This window comes from Numenius arquata, chromosome 6 (genome assembly GCF_964106895.1).
Source record: "Numenius arquata chromosome 6, bNumArq3.hap1.1, whole genome shotgun sequence".
NCBI classification, from domain to species: domain Eukaryota; kingdom Metazoa; phylum Chordata; class Aves; order Charadriiformes; family Scolopacidae; genus Numenius; species Numenius arquata.
In genome coordinates this window covers 56550986-56570491 of record NC_133581.1, presented here as the reverse complement: position 1 = coordinate 56570491, position 19506 = coordinate 56550986, and the positions used below count along the sequence as shown (strand labels likewise).

The 19506-nt window shown below is 37.4% G+C and overlaps 1 protein-coding gene across 1 annotated transcript in view; it reads right to left on the bottom strand.

The window, feature by feature from the left end:
• MIPOL1 (mirror-image polydactyly 1) overlaps positions 1-19506 on the bottom strand; it is a 180838-nt gene that overhangs the window by 128342 nt on the left and 32990 nt on the right. Inside the window, exons 3-5 of the mRNA XM_074149368.1 lie at positions 7508-7694; positions 4635-4770; positions 3546-3651 (exon numbers count right to left, since the gene is read on the bottom strand). Of these exons, the coding sequence (XP_074005469.1) occupies positions 3546-3651; positions 4635-4770; positions 7508-7694 (429 nt within the window). The remainder of the gene's footprint in view (positions 1-3545; positions 3652-4634; positions 4771-7507; positions 7695-19506) is intronic.

The window sequence follows — 19506 nt, the reverse complement described above, 5'->3', positions numbered from 1 at the left end:
ATTCATTAATTATTGGAAACTTCAAATAATGTTCATGAACATTTCCATACCATATTCAAGAATTCTAAAATACCACAAATGTTAATTTTCAAAATTTTTGTAAAAACTGACCTGAAAAAAGAGACTTAATTGTAGGTATATTGCCATAGTTTCCAAGAGACGGAAAGCTGTATAACGTATACAACAGTATTAAAAGTACTTCTTTTCCCTTTTTCCACACCATATTTCCTGTCATTACCCTCGTCTTTCAGAGAGCATCTGCAGAATGCTCATACAGTTGTCAGGCGATAAAGGCAGCGTGCAACACGTAATAGACCTAGCACGGCTGGACTCAATCAGCTGACTGATTAAAAAAAGTATTTCCATGGTATATCTTGTTGCAGTAATTGATATTTTTTCCAGTTTAGAGAGTCTACCACTATGCTCTACAATTTTCACACTCAACCAGCTCTTTTCCTCTAAAAGTTCCTATATAACCCCCATATAATTCTTTTTTTAGGCAAAAATGAAGTCACTTACTATGTCCATCCAAAGTGAGATCTGTTCTCTTTGCTAGTTCTTTGGAAGACTTACTCCGTTGCAATGTCTCCATCCTTATCTTCCAGTCTGTCCTCAGAAGATGTGTGCTCCTTCTCCCTTTCTGCTCCCACAGAGCACACCCATTGCCTTTTCCGTTCAACATCTGAAAGTTTTGCAGTCCCACATTTCAAGATTTGCCTATTCTTCATGCTCAGTTCACATGTCATGTTCCCCTTTTTCCTTACATTATCCTAGTCCCAGTTCTTTCATGATGTGCTCTTCCCTTGATTTTCTGTTCTTCTCTTCACGATGGGGAGTGAAACCCATGGTACTTTCTGACACTGGCTTATAATGAGAGGATATTCAGCAGAAGAATAATGAAGAAAAAGCAGGAACCAGTGGCAACAATAGTCTCTGATGCTTAAAAGCCTGCAACACAAACTGGTAACTCCCTAATTTTCCTTAGCCATAGCCACCTCACACAGAGATAGGGACCCAAGGAAGTTCTAAAATCCATTTTCCAGGTTAGTAAGATTTAAAAATAAACAACTTCTGAAAATAAGTTATTTACTGCACACAATATTAAACATTCTCTTCCATTGTGTGTATCTTCTGCCTTAACTCTACTTGTTCTCATTCTCTCATGAAGCGTTTCACAAATTTACACTTATCCTCTTCACTTCTTCATCTGAACAAAGTGAAAATCATAAAGCGACAAGCTTTGGATTATTTGTTTCTGAAGGCCGTTGTAGCTTCATTTTAAAATGGCCTTTGTCTGCAGCTTTTTTGTTCTTTCCATGAGACTTGTTTAGGTAAAACCCATCAATTAGAGGGTTACATTTGAAAACTGAATTGTAGTATTCCTCAAAGTAGATGACATTTCTGATGTATTTTACAACATAATTTTGTGGAGCCATTTTCTTATCATAAAGTCAGTACTTAGTAATAATAAAAATGCAAACACCCATTTACAAGCTTCACTCTACCATGTGTTATACACTGCAGTAATTAAACATTAACTAACAACACGAAAACAGCAGCATGTGTTCTCCTTTCCTCAAAGGACTTAACACATAGGGAAAAAGTTTTTCCTTAAACACACTGAGTTTTCTTTATTAGGTTCAGCTTGTCCATTAGAACTCTCCCCAAGGCTTTTATGAGAAAGAGACACTAGACATCCAAAACTTTGGTTCACATCATTCCAAAGTTCAAAACATTTATCCAAAGTTGACAACATTCTTAGAACTGTAAGACAGGAAGCAAAAAACCCATGAAATATTAACGATGCTTCCTTTTTGCAAATAGCTTAAGTAGTAAGGAGCTTCTTGCCCTCTCTCTCTGCATTTAAAGGATTTTAGACTTCCTGAACTTATAAAAGGAGAAAAAAGGGTATTTTTTAAAAGGTCATCCTTATTACACATTGTAGTTCTCATTAAAATTTGGTTTATTCTTCCTTTTAAAATGGAACGCCTATATTAATTATTATAGCCATATTCACGACATTCATTTTGAAGATAATATTATGCATAGCAAATAATTAGAAAGTTTAAACAGTAATATAAGAAAAAACAATTTACTAACAAATATTTCAACTCTATCCATAAAAATGAAACTAAACATGTTTTTGACACACCTTTTGACACGCATTTCTTTCCAGGTTTTAACAAGCAATGAACACCTATATCAAAGAGAATATTTCTCTATTATAGGTACAGAGGTAAATCACTGTGCAAACATCCAGGAACAAACACAAAACTTGGGATTCGACCCAAACAATTTGCATTAGATTTCGGCGGCTGGATATGATACGCAGTGTGGATTTTTTTTTCTTCTGAAAATAAAGCAAGCAGTTTATATAAAATGACATAAGAATAAAATTATACCTGCATTTCAATTTGTTTCCTAATATATATATTAGATTTGTTTTTCCCTTCCTGTACCACAGAAAATTTAAGAACTCTCTCTTCCATCTATAACATACACAGAATACTGTATTCTCAGGAGTTTGACATTAAGTGAAAAGTCATCCATCTGTGTTTTCAGCTGGGGAGTTTTTCTGCTCATTTTTCCTGAACACAGTTACACTTCCCATCAGCACCAATAGTTTGGGGACAGGTATTAATATTATTAATGCTATATGAAGCATGCATGGTCTATGAGGACACAATTTTACCTAGCTTACTTTATTTATGAAGAAATGATACGATGAGTTTATAGAATCATAGAACTGTCTAGGTTGCAAGGGACCTAAAAGCAGTCCCATGAATTTCTTTGAAACACTTGGCGAAAAAACCTCAGAGTATTTTTCATCCACTGGGTACATTGCACACACAGTCACTTTGCAATAACAAAGACACTCAGCTTCATTACTTTAGAAATTTCCAAAACTGTAAAATACAAACTGTCTCCAATCTTGTATGTCTACCCAAAGAACAATTAACAACAAATATAAGCATGCACTCGCTTTCAACTATAAAATTAAACCCCTTTCATTTTGGGAATTTGTATATACTCCATTTACTGAAGACATACCATCATCAGAGAAAAATTCATTAACTACCAAAAGAACAGATTTTTCAAGAAAAGTGCAGGTCTCTAGTTGAGGTGAATGTGTGACTATCTCCATACACGGGGAGGGGGTAGTATTGCTCTGAACGAGCTAAAACAATAAGTGGTATTTGAACTGCTGGTTGAAAGGTAGAGGCACTGGTAATCATTATTTCCCCTTGTTTGTTCAGGACCTTCCAACAAAACAAACAACCTTTTTGTGATTGGATTGACATGGTGTTAACAATGCATTTAATGCCCAAATCAGTATGAATACAGGTAAAGCTCCTGCTAATACCAGTACCAGGATGTTAAAGCCACCTATTTTCTAAGCAACTCTAAACAGCCACACATAAAAAAAAAAGTCAAATCTTCCCTCCTTTAGCAAATAAAGCTAACATTCACTAGGCCACGTCATATAGCAACCGCGGGTACTGTATGAGCCATACAGACATCTGTTAAACGCTTGCCTACCGTACCTGCAATCTTTTCTGCAATCTTAGCTTCTGCAGCTCTCTCTTGCAGTTCTAAGTCCAGTTTTATTGTCTTCAGCTCCTTGTCCTTTTCAGACAGCTTATCTTGAAGCTGAATTGAACAAATGGACAGTGAGATTCCTATCAAGATGAAACAGTCAACCATCTATTTTAACCACAACAAAATTCTAAATAATTGTTTCTTACCCCCAAAATACAAACAATAAGCAATACAACAGAAGTTCAATTAATTATATTTATTTATTTAAAGGAAAAATGTTAAAATATATTTTTTATCATCTGCCCTATCTTGTTCTACGAGACAAACAGCAATGCGTGTGCCATCATTTTTATTTAGGATTTTCTTCTTCAGGTATCACCAGTTGTGGTCCTTCTCTCTGAGGAAGCTCAGAATTACATGGAATATAATGCAGGTGTGCCTGCATGAATAGCCTATTTCCTACCAAGAGTACTGACAACACAGCCTGAAGAGAGTGTGGTGTAAATGCACCATTTTTCATGTGCATCGCCAGACAGAAAACTGGTATTCTTTCACATGTTGAGGCCTTTCTTTTTACTGGGAATTCACTAAATCTGTTCTTGGACAGATATCTGAGCTTGCCACTGAATATTCAATGACACTTAATGGAAAGACTATAGACTCTTCTGTGGTTTGGGTGCATGCACCTGCTACTAACACTAGAAGCAATGCAGTGTGCAAGTAGGATGGAATTTTCTTCCCCTCACCAAAGAGGAGGTATCAGGGCACTTTCATTATCTAGATCACATGTAAAGAAGCACGAGCTCCAGATTTCATTCATGAAATCCTGGTCTTGGTTTTGGTCCTCCTTGGTTTTCACTCATGATGCAAGAACCTATGTCACTGATTAAAAAGGTCAAAGGGTAGGATGAAAGATTTTCTTAATTCCAGAGAAGCGGTTGTTAAGCAGATACTAAGAATCCAAAATAACAAGAAAGCTATTGATTGGTGCACTAAAATAAATAACAAAACTAAATTAGAAACAGTTTAAAACGTATGTTTTGTAAGACAACCATAACAGAGCAAATACTGTGATCTGAATATCTCAATTGTACCTTTTTATTTTTGGCCCTCAGAGTGTCCAACTCTTTTAAAAGGAATGCAGTTTCTGTTTTTCCACCTAAATCTGTGGCATCCTTCCATGAGGATATAAATTCAGGGAACATCCTGTTAACCTTTCTTTCTACAGTGCTGTGTTTAGAAGGGAAAAAATAAAAGAAAGAAAAATAATGCAAAACCAGTTCTTCCCTCCAACCCCCCCTAGAAATAAAATCCACATAGATTATCAAAGCTTGTTAACCATTGCAAATGTATTAAATAGCAAGCAAAAGGGACGTCCTTCTATTACTTCTTAAATCTGTAATTCTGAAAAAAATCTGTACTTTTGGAATAGTAAATAAATATACTATAGTGCTAAGGCATAAACCAGATAAATATAAATTAACTATGAAGCCTATAAACAGAAAATGCTTAAGGGAAGTGAGTATTAAAAACCCTGTACTTAACATGGAGCAACAACATAATGGAATATTTGGGAATCACATTGATGCTCATGTTCAAAGAAACAAAATTCTTTGGTGGGATGGACAATTCCACATGAATTGGAATGAGAATATCAAGAAGACAAGACATAGGAGTTCATCTTGAAGAAATCTGTAAAATGATGGTGTTATTCTAAATATTGTTACCGACAACAGGAATTCCATACTGTATACCAGTCATAGAGTTTTAAGACAACTTATTTAGCTATAGACAGGAAAAAATATGATAAGATTCAATGGCCAGAAAAATTCTGTCTCAAGGTAAGACTTTTCTAAAACTCCTTGGCTATCTGTTGATATCCACAGATAACTCAGATCTCATTTTTAAGATGGCAGCAAAATCAGTAGATGAATAGATAAGAAGGGAGATTAGCAAATATTTTTAACATTCACTTCACTTAAACATTTTTTTGTTTATAGGCTTCATAGGCAGGGAGTCATAAGAAGCCACAGAAAAACTATACCTTCTGAACTCTTATTTCTACTGTATACATTACTTTCATTATGTGTAATTCACATCCTAGAAAGAAAAGGAAAGCTATCTGTTGCTCCAAAGAGTCATTCTGTTATGTAGACATTTGTTTGTACTCAGCCACCCCTTTCTTCACGTGCTTCCATTGGATTTATTTTCTTTATGGTTCTTAAAGAAGGAAGTTAAGATCCGTACTCTGCAGGTAAACTGTGGTGCAACCTAAAGCACATCAAACAGCAGGGAGATTCACATCGAAAAAGTACTTAGTGTATTACAATATATATGATGTAGAAGAGTGCTTAAACTGCTTGTCTTCACTTTCAAGATCCTTCAAAGCCTATTTCATCTTTGCTCTGTCTAGCAAATTTCATTTAGTATTGTTTCGGACTGCAAGTGGTAGATGCCTCTGGATTCTATTGCCCAGACATTACAAACCTCAAGCTTTTTTTGTGTGTTTTCCATGTTCAGGAGAGGCTTCCCATGAACAAGTTTGAATAGACTTCATCATCATCTTTTAATCCCTCAAATGTTTTCTTCCTGATGTCTAAAAGAAAACTTGATGGTTCGCATTGATGGTACACTAAGACCATCCTCTATGCTGACTCAACATTTCCTGGGTTGTTTTATATCAAGATATTTTCTCATCTCATATTCTAATTGCAATCTGTTTGGGGAAGGACAGATTTTGTACAGTTTATATAGTATCTACAAAAACGAGGTTTTGGCCTATAACTTTAGGATCCTACATGCAATATGTTGGCAGATGAGATGGTTCAACATGCTGACTGGTGTGGGAGGTCAAGCTCAGTGTTCAAGACCAGCCTGACTGCCAGTGTGAGTGGCACTGGTGAAGGGTTGGAGCAACAATCTTTGGCTAACTTGGTGCTGGGCTGTACTTAAGCACTTTAGCATTATATTTGGCTTTTAGCACAGGATGCGTTGCCCTAACAGCATTTCTCAGGCCCCAATGCAAAATAAAAAGGCAACAAGACAGACAGAAAAGTACTATGGACTGGTTTTGGCCCAATAGGTCACCACTAGATCATACTAAAGATAACAAAACCAGGTGTGGAATCTGCCAGACAGTGAAGAATTAGAGTATATTTTTCTAAGTACTTCATAGGGCTTTGCAGACTTGATCCCATATTCAAAAGCAAATCTGTCACTCTCATTTAAGACCTGGGCTTCAGAATGCACAAGTCAGTCAAAACTGGTAGCATGTTCCCTAGTCAGCTGGGTATACCTTCATATCTTATGTCACATACAGCACGAGTGTATATGTTTCTTAAGACTGCAGTAGAGGGCCATAGCTCAGTACAGAAATTAATGACAATAAATGACCAAAATTAATGACAGAAATGAATCTTCAGAGTTTGTATTACACTTTTCAACCATATTTACCCTTCTCCAGACTCCTGTCACAGACTGCCTACAAGGTATAACAGCTCCTCATCTTCACTCTTCCAACTTTATCTGGAATTCACTCTACTTTATTCCTACTTCCTAGCTGCTTCATTCCTGCTTCCTACTCACTTCCAGCCTGCTTCATTCCTGCTTCCTACTGACTCATCATACTTAGGATACACTGTGCTTGTTGTATAAAGCCACAGATACTACTAGACTTTCAGATCATCTTTTCTAATTCTGTTCAGTATACATTTTTAAAATTCTAGAAACCACAGTCATTGAAATACCCACAGAGTGTCACATAAGCCATTGCATGATCATATTTTGTAACAGTACTAGAGAATACAGTGATGAAATGTTGCACTCCACAAGGAAAGAAGAGCAGATATGTAAAAAGATGACTGATTCTCAGTTGGAAAGTAAACTTCCCTATCTTTATCCAAACATCCATATGTATATTGTCTATAATTTGAATCCAGAAAAACTATAAAGGGATATTTGGTTTTACCTTGATTCTTCAGGACTGGAATTGTAATCATTTGGAGCTCTTCCTCTTTGACTGGATACTGGCAAATCTGAAAGTTTCCATGCTTCAGCTTCTGCCTGGATAAAAAATTCTGTGGTTTTTTGAGAATTCTGAGGAAACTGAAGCTCAGCACAAAAGTCTTCTTTATTCTGTTCCAGGGTGTGTGTTTCTATTTGGAAACAGAAGCAAAATATTTTTTTCATTTGGAGATTTCTCATTCGAAAATGGCTTGCTATATTCCTATTTGTAACAGAATGGAGAAAATACTCTAGTTTCAGATTCGCAGCTTCCTCATCCCACTAAGGAATGAGAGCTGTGCTACTACAGCACAGATGTAGCAGTTACAATCTATTTACTGGATTTTTCTCATGGAAACCTGAAAAATTCATCACCATTTCCTAATCCCTCTTCCTCTTAAATGATTGCTTAAAATAATGCTGACCCTAGGAAATTATCTACCTATCTTTTGTAAAAATCAGCTCTACCCTAGTGAGATATGATGAATTTTTGCTGTAGGTAGGGAAATTTGCAGGTTGTGAGCTAGATTCTTACTTATATTGACATCTTTTTTCAAATCCATTTTGCCTACAAAAGGAGTATCAGCAGGCTGTAATTAGCAACAACAAATTTAAGGCCCCATCATTCCCTCCTGGAGAGCGTAAGGTACAAGCTCATACAACTAAAGAACTTGAAGAATGCAAAGCACAAATTGTGCCAAAGGGAAGAATTATCTGATGAAAATGTTGAGTGTAATAGTTCTCTTAAGCTTGGCTACTAGATATTTTTAGGACATATTTCTGATATCAAGGTATTTAAATGAAAGAAAGATCTACATGCCATGAACGTTCTGTCATAAAGTAGGAACAAGTAAGTTTTAATTATAGAACTATATTAAAAAATGAGGAGGAAGAAGCCTAAAAAAGCTGCAAATAGAAAAAAGTGCATATTTTCTTCATTTTTTTTCATTTAAATTAGTAGAGAACAAACACTGGAACTTTTGCTCATTTAATAAAGTTAGCATTTCCAAACATTCTGGATAAATTAGACGGTATACATTCTTTGATGCAACTCATTACTTCCTCCTCAAAAATACTAAGACACTGTTCTATACAGTAGCAATTATCTACAAATAGCCCCCAAAAAGACATCAATCAGTATCAAGGTGACATGCTGCATGTAGGACACAAAAGCACAGGTTCCAAGTCAAAAATATTGAAGACTCTCTCTAAAGTCTGTTGCAATAGATTCCTTTCCTTGAAGAAGGAAAGACATGGTCAATGGCACAGGAAACATCCTGAGGGCACAGCGAGATGTCTTCTGGATTGGCTGGAGTCAGTTTAACAAGTTCCCATGCAAAGCCATGCGTTACTGCCTTGAGGAAAAAGTTATTGTACCCACTGCTCATCTGTATTATCCTTACCTAGTTCAGCACAAATCCACTTGAGTCCACTGTCACGATTCCTCTAAACTATAACCACTGATTTTTGTACTAGAAAAACAACAGTCAACAGTGCACCAGAATCTTTGTTTCTGAGCAGTAATAAACATGTGGGGACCCTAATTTGACAAAAAAATCATTAACAAATATAACTGTGATATAACTTTCAGTACTGTGATTGAAATGTGTTCCTTGGATAATTTCACAGCTAATACAGAAATTGAACACAGCCCACAGACACCTGCATTCTTTGAGCAAATGTACATTGTTGTTCACTGGCTTGAAATCCTGCAGGTTTTTGAGCAGAGATTTCCTTTTAAGTGCTGCTACGTTTTAAAACTGGATTGAACCTCTTGCTCCTCCTAACTGTAAGTAGCAAGGATCTTTAAAGAAACAGGCATTAAAAAATTCACTGTGTATACTCTAAGAACCTGCTCCAACTTGGGAAGGGCAACACATAAGGGCATAATTTGGAATCCTCTCCAGTTAGTACTATCTGAAAACTAACATAGTCTTAATTTCAATACTTGCAAAGCTTCTTCTAGGGAAGCATACACTTGGTTGAGATGTGTTTCCCATTTGATTTATGTTATAAAGAACTGCCTATCAAATGTCATCCTGTCCAGTTCTCCCATTTCAGATGCAATGATCTGTATCTATATAGTTGCAAATTGTGCTCTCGCACACTGAAGGGGAAGCGCAAGGCTTCACTTGCCATAACAACTTTTATTCCCCTTCTCTAGGGCATCAACATTTTCTGTAAGTCGTATATATTTGAAGTGCTTCAGGTGAAGTGTGTTGCATTCTGTGAAAGAATTCAAGCACAATGTTATCTGTTGCAATAACCAGTGACTGTATTGGCAAACGTTTGTTCCTTGTTTAGCATCTCTGCACTCCCCTTTGGCCCACACTATATGAAAGTTGGAGAAGAAAACCCTTCTCACTCCAGAATGCAAAGACGACCAGATGATGTTAGCTACAACAGTTACACTAGGACAAATCAAAAAAGGGATTCTATCCCTTTAACGTAAGAGTAATCAACTGAATAACTTTTTCTTCTTTTCATAATTCCGGTTTTTCAAATTTAATGCTTTTAGTGCCAGGAGTTTAAGAAGAGTTCACAGAGGCATATTGCTGGCTTATGCTCTTCCTTTGTGTCAGGAAGTTGTCATCAGCCTACTCCAGAAATCTCCTGGATCACTTGTGCCCTGCTGTTGTCCTTGCAGCAGATTATCAGCATCATTGTAGTCCCTCATGAGGACGAGGACCAGGACTGTGAATGTGAGGCTTCTTCTGGTTGTCTGAAGAAGGCCTCATCTACTTCAACCAATCTTCCTCCATGCCCTTCCCTCTTACTGGCAGAGTCAAGGATAACATCACCTGGATCCCCACCCCCTTGACCATCACCCCCAGAGCCATATAATCACACATAATACTTCCCAGGTCATCCCAACAGTATCACTGGTGTCTACATGGAAGAGTAGCAGGGTGTAGCAGGATCAGATGAGCCTCAGCAGCCTCTCTATAACATCCTGAATATGGACTCACAACAAGCAACAAAGATCTCTAGATGACAGGTCAAGTCAGCAGACAGATTTTTTTATTTTTTTTTTTTTTTTTAAAACCAGAATGAAGTCAACATGTCTGCATGATGCATTGGCAGCTGAACGTCAGGCTAAATCCTTAGCCCATGTCAAGATGTGGATTTTTATGCCTTCAACTGTAAGTTACAGCAGCTGAAAAAAATAGAATTTAGAATGGGACTAGACCTGCGTTGGCATTTATTAATGCTAATGCTGCTTCTTTAAGCAACTTACATTTGCAGCACACCTTTTCATCCAGATTCAATTCCCTGAAGCATGTGGGTAAGACTAAGCAGTATCACAGCATTCCTGTAAGTGTCATTCCCGGAAATGTTAGGCAAAACACAGAGGATCTGGTTTTTTCCCTGCTGGCTTTGTAAGAGAGAAGATGATGGCAGCCGCCTCCACTCAGAATTGGAAGCACTCTGCCCAAGGGCATTAAGATTAGAGGTTTTACTTGTTTAATAAAGTTGTAATGCATTTTTTTGGTCAACACATGAAACCTATCAGTAGAATGCTTTGGGGAAGGTGTTTTGAACATTGTCAGATCAACGGGTATAGCTATTTTTTTTATTTTTAAAAACACTTTATTCTTCATATAGTCCACGACCCCCACCCTAAGTTATTTAGGCCTTGGTACATGGTAGTTTGTCTTGCTGCTAAACTAAGTAGCAATATTAATCAATGCACTTCAGTGCTTTTCCTCATGCCTCCTGCAAATTGTATTGTGCACTAATTACCAATGCTGCAGAGACACACTGGGGAGTAAGTAGCATTTGCAATAATCAGGCTGCACAAGGAACATCAGAGAAAGGGTAAAACAGCCTTGCAAGCTTTGGAAAAAAAGGCTGTAGTTTTCATTAAGTGATATCACCGCCATTGACTCTGGTTCTCAAGTATACTAAACAACTTATTTTCCATATAAAAGAAAAAGTTCAGTAGCCCAGATTAATATTTCACTATAGGGAGAAGCTGAACAGCTGATCTTCTGTATGTATTTATCTTGAATGAATAGCTTGTTCACATTGAGGGAAAGAAAAGCAAATGTTAGGAAGAAGGAATATAAAGACACTAGAATTAAAGCTGGGAATTGATTGTGAGGTACGTAAGGGGAAGATAATGCTGTCATGGCTTGAAATAGTAAAGACAGAACCAAGTTCAACGTTGTTAAGCCGGGAGCGGTTAAAAAGCCGACTAAAAATATTGAACCTAACCAATTTGCAGGCAGCCACTATTTCTCGTAGCTGCTTCTTAGAAGTGGGGGAATTGGCACCGAGATCAGGGAAAGCACAGCATTAGAGAATCCTCTACTGACACCGATAATATGGACAGAAATGTTGAAGATGTAAGTTCACAGAAGGTGCATATCCACCTGGAAGGCTAAAAAGGCAGTAGCTTCCCTTGTTATACCACTCAGCATATTCAGCAGTCCCGTCATCCAGCAAAATCTGGGTGGGCACCTCCTTCCCCCTGTTTGTAGTCTTTCAGCACTCCGCTAGCCAAATTGCGCTGATCAGCTCAAAGGGTTGCAGGGGATCTCCATGGAATAACAATAAAGGAAAACAAACAAAACCCAATGGAACATGCACGCAGCACCACAAAATACACTGTTGGCTACAAATCTGCCTGCAGATGAGTATGGGGACATTGGAAGCCCTTGGTGCTCCAAACCAGCTGCAAGTAGAAAAGTACTTACCACTTGCTACCTATAGCTTCCCGTTTCAAGCTGGTCTGTAGCACAGGCAAAGCATGTTCTCATCTGTCTGCGTAAGACCGCATGAATGAATGCCTAGAGGGATGGCAGTAAGAGGCAGAATAGCAAAAAGAGCAAAACCAAGAAAGAAGAGAATGAGCCATATGCACTGTGGGAGTGACTGCAAACTCAATAGCTTACTCTTCCTATGTGACACTGTCAGATCAAAGGCATTTGGAAAAATTGCAGAACAAAACATTGCGCTACATTTGAGGAACTAACTACAACCACAATTACTAAAAGCCCCCAAAATTCAGTGATTGACAAACTAATTCACTGTTAACTGTATTTTTTCTTCTCAGTCAAAACAACAATGCAATTTCAACAACTTCTTTTTTTTGTGTGTTTGTACAATACCAAAAACTGAATTTCAGACAGCAAGAGGGAATATTCACTATCCAAGAAAACTATCACAGCAAAGAATCACCGTGTCCCTATACCAAACCGATCTATTCCCACTGGAATAAAAGGACACGCTTACTACAGTTTAAAAATACTTTCTCTTGCCCCTACCTGCCAACCACACTTCTACATCAGCTTGCTACAATAACTCTCAAGAGTGTAAGAGCATTACTTGAGAAGTTCATCTTCTTTTATTTTCACTAGACTATTGCTTTTCAATTGCTATTCTAATATAGAATTGCTATTTTATATTATTGACTCTCGAATTATCTCAGTTTTTTTGTATGTTAATAATATTATGAACATTTCTGAAAAGATAATTTTTGAGGATGCGTGTATGACAGTGCACACACACCTGCAAGCGTTCTAACAAGCTGTTAGGACAAGACTGTTGCTGCATTTTAAAAAAAAAAAAAAAAAAAAAAGCAGTTTTAATAGCTTCATGCCAACTGTGTCCCAGGCTGCATCAAAACAAGCGTGACCAACAGGTCACGGGAGGTGATTCTACCCCTCTACTCTGTGCTCGTGAGACCCCACCTGGAGTACTGTGTCCAGCTTTGGAGTCCTCAACACAGGAAGGACATGGACCTGTTGGAACGGGTCCAGCAGAAGGCCACAAAGATGATCGGAGGAATGGAGCACCTCTCCTATGAAGACAGGCTGAGAGAGCTGGGGCTGTTCAGCCTGGAGAAGAGAAGGCTCCAGGGAGACCTCATAGCAGCCTTCCAATATCTGAAGGGAGCCTACAGGAGAGCCGGAGAGGGACTCTTTGCCAGGAGATATAGTGACAGGACAAGGGGTAATGGTTTTAAATTGGAAGAGGGGAGATTTAGATTAGATACCAGAAAGAAATTCTTTACTGTGAGGGTGCTGAGGCACTGGAACAGGTTGCCCAGGGAAGTTGTGGGTGCCCCATCCCTGGAAGTGTTCAAGGCCAGGCTGGATGGGGCTTTGAGCAACCTGCTCTAGTGGGAGGTGTCCCTGCCCATGGCAGGGGGGTTGGAACTCGATGATCTTTAAGGTCCCTTCCAACTCTAACCATTCTATGATTCTATGTGAAAAATGGACTACAGGATTGTCTTAAATTCGTAATATCTAATGCCACTGGACTTGAATTCTTACATATATATATGTATAATAAATAAACAGAAATTAAATATTTAAGTCTAATGGAAAACTTGAGCCTGATAGCCACTAACTTTTCTAGCTATGCAAATGAAATTAGTACTATGGCGGAATATTCCTTCATGAGCTGTGAATGATGAGTCAGCCTTTTTGTCAAAGACAAACATTCATTCACTTGGCTGTATAACTACTGGAACTTCTACCAAACAGAATGACTGTGAAAGACTCAGATTGCTCAACAGTTCACCCCTTACTGAATGATTAAAAGGCATAAATCAAGAAAATTAGTGGGAAACCAAAATTAAAGGATTTTATAGGCATAAATATGCAAAGAAAGAAAATGAAGCTGGTGGAAGAAATCTTTTCCTATTACCTGGCATGTGGAAAGAAAAGAGTTGGTTTAGGTTTTATCCATTTTTAGAATGCCTGTTATTTTCTTTTTCATATGTATTTGAGTTGACATAGATGCAAGATATATGATTTATGTGCATATCTCAAATGTCATTATTTTTGACTTTTTCCTCACTATTTTATCTTTCCCACTATCTGCAAACACGTTTTCAGAGTTAATCTCAAGAAAAGATGCTGTACTTAATTTTAAAGAAGAAAGTAATTCCTGTTTCTGGAAAACAATTACAAAAGCACAGTACAAAAAGTACAAGGTCAATATACATTTTCTCCAAAACAAACAAACAAGAAAAAGTGCAGATTTACTCATCTTTGGACTTACTACAGATTTACTTATGTTAGTAATTACTTAGGCACCTTCAGTGCAGTGTAGTATACTGAGAACCAATAACCTGCACATAACGTCAAATGGTTGTCCCTTCATGACACGCTTTTTTAATGTTTACAGAAAACTGGGCAAACTTTAAGATGATTATTCAGTAGGACTCGTAAGATCTCAGTAAGTCACTTCCGTAGCACGGCAGAATGGCAGTCACAGGAACCTGATAACAAATAGAGACTGAGCTCAGAGTAGTTTTGTAATACAAAGCTAATTCCTTTTATTTCTCAGAGCTCCGCCCAGCCAAAATGTCATGTATAACCAGCCAAGCCCTTGGCAGTAACAAAGAGGAAATCACCACATAGATGCATTGTGTGGTCAGTGCCTCAACAACATGTAACTGCGGACCCTGCTGAAAACACCATGGGTCAACTCAGAAGAGTGAGGACTAATCAACTTACTTTTAAGTAACTCTTACTCAGAAGGTCCCAGATTTTACACTGAAATAGGATATCTGCTCTTATTTTAAGAAACAAATGACAGAGGTTCACTGAAATAAGCCCTGAAAACATGTTCTGGAAGCTCTCACAGATATTTTATAAGGGATGCGTAAGCACTGTGATAGTCATTTTAATGCCATCAAGATTGAGGTAGTAATGAAGTAACTGGATCGAGGTCATTGACAAAGCCATGGCAGATGTAAAATTGCAGAAGTCCAAGACTCTGTAGCCATGCTGTATCTTGGAGCTAGTGCTACCTCACTGGGGGCCCTTCCTGCTCCTGTCTCCTCCTCAGAGACCTCAAACTCTTCTCTCTTCTGTCAGAGAGGGTTTAGCAACTCATTTCAATTGGACTTCAAGGAAAAAAAACAACCATGCTTTCAGTTATAAATGATAAAGTAGCATTTACACAACCAAAAAATTAAGAGAAATTTCAAATAACTAGATTGGTATCCTTCTACATTCCTTTATGATGATAATTTTCATTCCCACAACAGACTACAGTATTTCTTCTAGAAATAGAAATACTCTACGACAGACTACAGTATTTCTATTAGAAGACAGACATGCAGTACAGTATACACAGGTTTCCTGTAATTTCATTAGTAAGCAGAAGAAATGAAATAACTATTTTTTAACTATTTTTTTTTAATGTTGACTGTTGTTCTAACTTCTGAACAATTAAAACTGTTTTAGAAGCCAGACAGGTTAAGAGAACAATATAAATAAAATGCTTGATCTCTGGCTATGGTTAAGCATTTAAGTTGTCCAAAAATCATGATCAAATAGAACAATGCATTCTTATTGGAACTTTATTGAGAAAGTTCTCTGCAAGTGAAGTAAGAATAACATAAGTTATGTTTTGCATTAATGTCTTAGTTTGCTCTATATCCCATGACACATACACACACAAAAAGAGGCTTGAAAATATTTTGTCTGCTAAAACACAGACAAATCTTAGAAGTTTAATGGTTCATTTTTTTATTCCTTAAAGGAATCTAAAGAGAACAGTGAATTCATTCTGTGTTAGCAATTTAAGCGAGGGGACATCTGTGTTACTTTGAATGCTTCTTTATTCACCTGTACTTGTGTGGAACCCTGGCAACACCCTTCATAAAGAAATAAATTGAGAGGGAGATTAAAAACAGTTGGAGTTATTTTGGCAAAGGCAATTTTTCACAATTCTCCCAGGATTCTGATTATTTCAGTAATGATGTTTCCTTCGCCTGCTTCTATGTCTTTTGCCCTCCTATTTAGGATCTTAACAGCAATTGTGTACAAACTGGTGAATATTTAAAATAGAAAAATGCTTTTAAGTCTTTAAAATATGCGGCCAATCATTATTTTGGTATTCACTGCAGTGATTCATGATGCATTCAGTTAATCATGATGCATTTATTAATGTGTAAATATCAGACATTTCCTTTGGCATTCCACTCTCCGTTTGCAGTTCATTAACATATTGTTATTTTAAAATATTAGTCTCTGAGAAGACACCAGATTTTCATTGGATTGGTCTCTCGCACTTGAGAAAGCATTTTTATATTCCAAATGCATCAAAACAGCAGAATCTCTAGGCAGATACTAAGTGGGATTCACTGAAACACAATGTTAGTTCTAATGGACGGATGATTGTGTTTGGTCTTTTGAAACTTTGAAGTATAGGTAAGTCTTGATCACACAAATTAATAAATCCTAAAGCTGGAGTTAACAATAACCATTACACCCAAATTCTGCAGCTTAGCCCAGCCAATTTTTCAAAAGGTCAGGTTGTGAACTGGAGAAGATCAGGGAGGTCCACCGCATAGCTTTGTTGCCAGGCATCTCTCGTCTGGATTGTTGCAGGCATTTATTAGTATTCGTCAGCAGACTCAACAAAGCAAACAAGAAATTCAAGCACGAATAATAAAATGAAATGCTGCTATATAACCCTTTGTCATTCAGCAAATATGGGACTTTTTAGCTACATTGTTCCTAAACCTGGGTTACTACTTTAATTTTTCTCCACAGTGCTGACTGAATGAGTATGCATGTGTGTTAAATGCAGAGCTCCCTTAACAACTGCAGGACTGCCATTTAATCTGTTGGTAGATGGACCATTTCCTGTGGGAACTCTAGCTATGATTTCCAGATCCACCAAATAAATCTCAGATTAAGATTCCAAATGAAACCTGCCTTTGGCAGATAAAAAATGTCAAGATGGATATAAACAGTAAAATTATAAATTATCTAGGTGTTGCACGATGACTTGATGTGCGTTTTTTGTTTACACTTTCCCCGATATCACAACTATACAAGGCATTCATCAAATGTCACACTTTCATAATATTGGAGGCATCATTAAAACTGTTTGGCTAAGGACCTTGAAGTGTTTAAGCAGTAGCTCAAAAGTATATTTGTGCAAAGTAGAAGAATAAATTTACATATCAGCAGCAGCTCATAAGGGATGGGTAAATATTCTGTTTATCTCTCATTGTAATTCAGGTTAGTTTAAATACAGGGTTTCAGGATATCATTACAGCCTATATGGAGTTATTACATAATTTCCAAACATAATGTCTGCTAGAGTTTTACTAAGCATGCTGTGGTTTTGTTTTCTAAACCAGCTAAAAAAAAAGTAAACCCTCCCGTCCCATTTTTCTTTTTCTATTGTCATACCAGACAATTGCTTTTCACATATAACCCCTTCCATTATCTAAATCTTAATGATCCAGAACTCCCTTTTATCTAGGCAGGGTCATGTTTCCTGATGCCCATTAATTATAGTGAAAATTCTCTTATCCAAATGTACTCAACCTCCCCTACCGCAAACAAACAACTAAGGCTTTGCTGAATTAGAGTTCTAAGCAAAATCCCAGAAAACTACAGCTTCAGAAGTGAAGAAAAATATTGTGATTTTAAGTCTCTGACATAAAAGAAAGGTCACTCTGCATAAACTGCCGTTAAGACACCTTGCCCACACCCTTTTCTCTGAGTAAATGGTCTACTAAAGATGCAGGTGGACTCGGATAAGAGACTTCAATGCGCTCCCTGAGGAAACTTTTTTTTAATAAATATTTTTGTTACATCTTTGCTCTGAACATAAGCTTCATTCTAGCTGTTATTAAAATAGAAGCAATGAAGTTTTCTAAAGAAGAAAATAACCAAATACCTCTTGCACTTGTGCTAAGGTCTTCTAGAGCTCCTTCTGAAGCAGTACATAAAAATTACTGTGGTAATAAGTGCTGCTCCCCCCTGAAGCACATTTCAAGACATTCTGAAGTTAACCGCACTCATACTTTAAACACTTAAGTGACTCAAAGTGCGATACCTCAAGGTGCGCATTCTCCCCATCTTTAGTGCTTGCAATACTCGGTGCAGATAAAGCACTACACATTTTCAGGGTACTGTAAAGGGTCTAACAAAATCATATTCACAACACTCCAATGAGTCGGGCAGATACTGGATACTTAATTGTGCTTCTGATGAGTCTTTCTGCACGCAGCCTGGCCAGAAATACACTGTATTTAACCGTTCAAAATGTACAAGGAAAGAAACAGGATGAAAAAGGAGACATGAGAATTTATACAAAAGGGTGATTATATTTACAGGAAAGACCAGACAGTATTTGATGATTTTTCAGTTATCATTAGCTCCTTTTTATCCTGTAAGTACGGAAACAATAGTGTGCCATAACAAGATGTTTTCTTCATCATCCATACTTAGTGTCGCTCAACAGTTACTAGCCACTCTTTCCATGTTTGATTCATGCTAGATCATCCTCTCAGCCTCTCTTCTGCCTCCTATACTGTGCAGAGAAACCTGCAACTACCCTTGCCACTTTGCAAGGGGATCTCTTACAGCTCCCACACAGCAAGTTTGATGCTGAAAACACAGCACACAAGGAAGACACTAATCAATTGCGCCACGTGCGTGAAGAGGACTCTGCCTCTCTGCCTATCGTGTCGATTCTTCTGCATACACATCCATGCAATATCCAGGTCTTCTTTCCTTCCCAAGTAAACAGCATTCCTTATTGCTAAAAGAGGGAAGGAGAGGAAGAATAGGCTTACAATATCTCCTGTTGAGGCATGTAACAGAAGAAACAGACTTCAATACGACAAGTATGGTTCATTCTGCCTCTACTACAGCCTTGGAAGAAGGGCTTCAGATTTAGAGTGTTTACAGCTGTAATGGGTGCATACTGAAGAAAGGGGAAGCAGCACCTTTACAATGATTTGCTTTTCCATCCCACTAGAGCATCAGATTAAAAATCTTTACAAAACCACATTATGCTCAAAGCATTCTTTACCCTTTTATCTTTCTCTGTATGTGTGTTAAAGTGACATAATAATAATTCCAGACAAAAAGTCCTTGTAAATACTATTGCAAAACCAAATCTCCAAAAAGTACATTGAAATCATTATGCAGCTAGAAAACCTTATTACTTCTAATAAGGTAGTCTAGCAATATG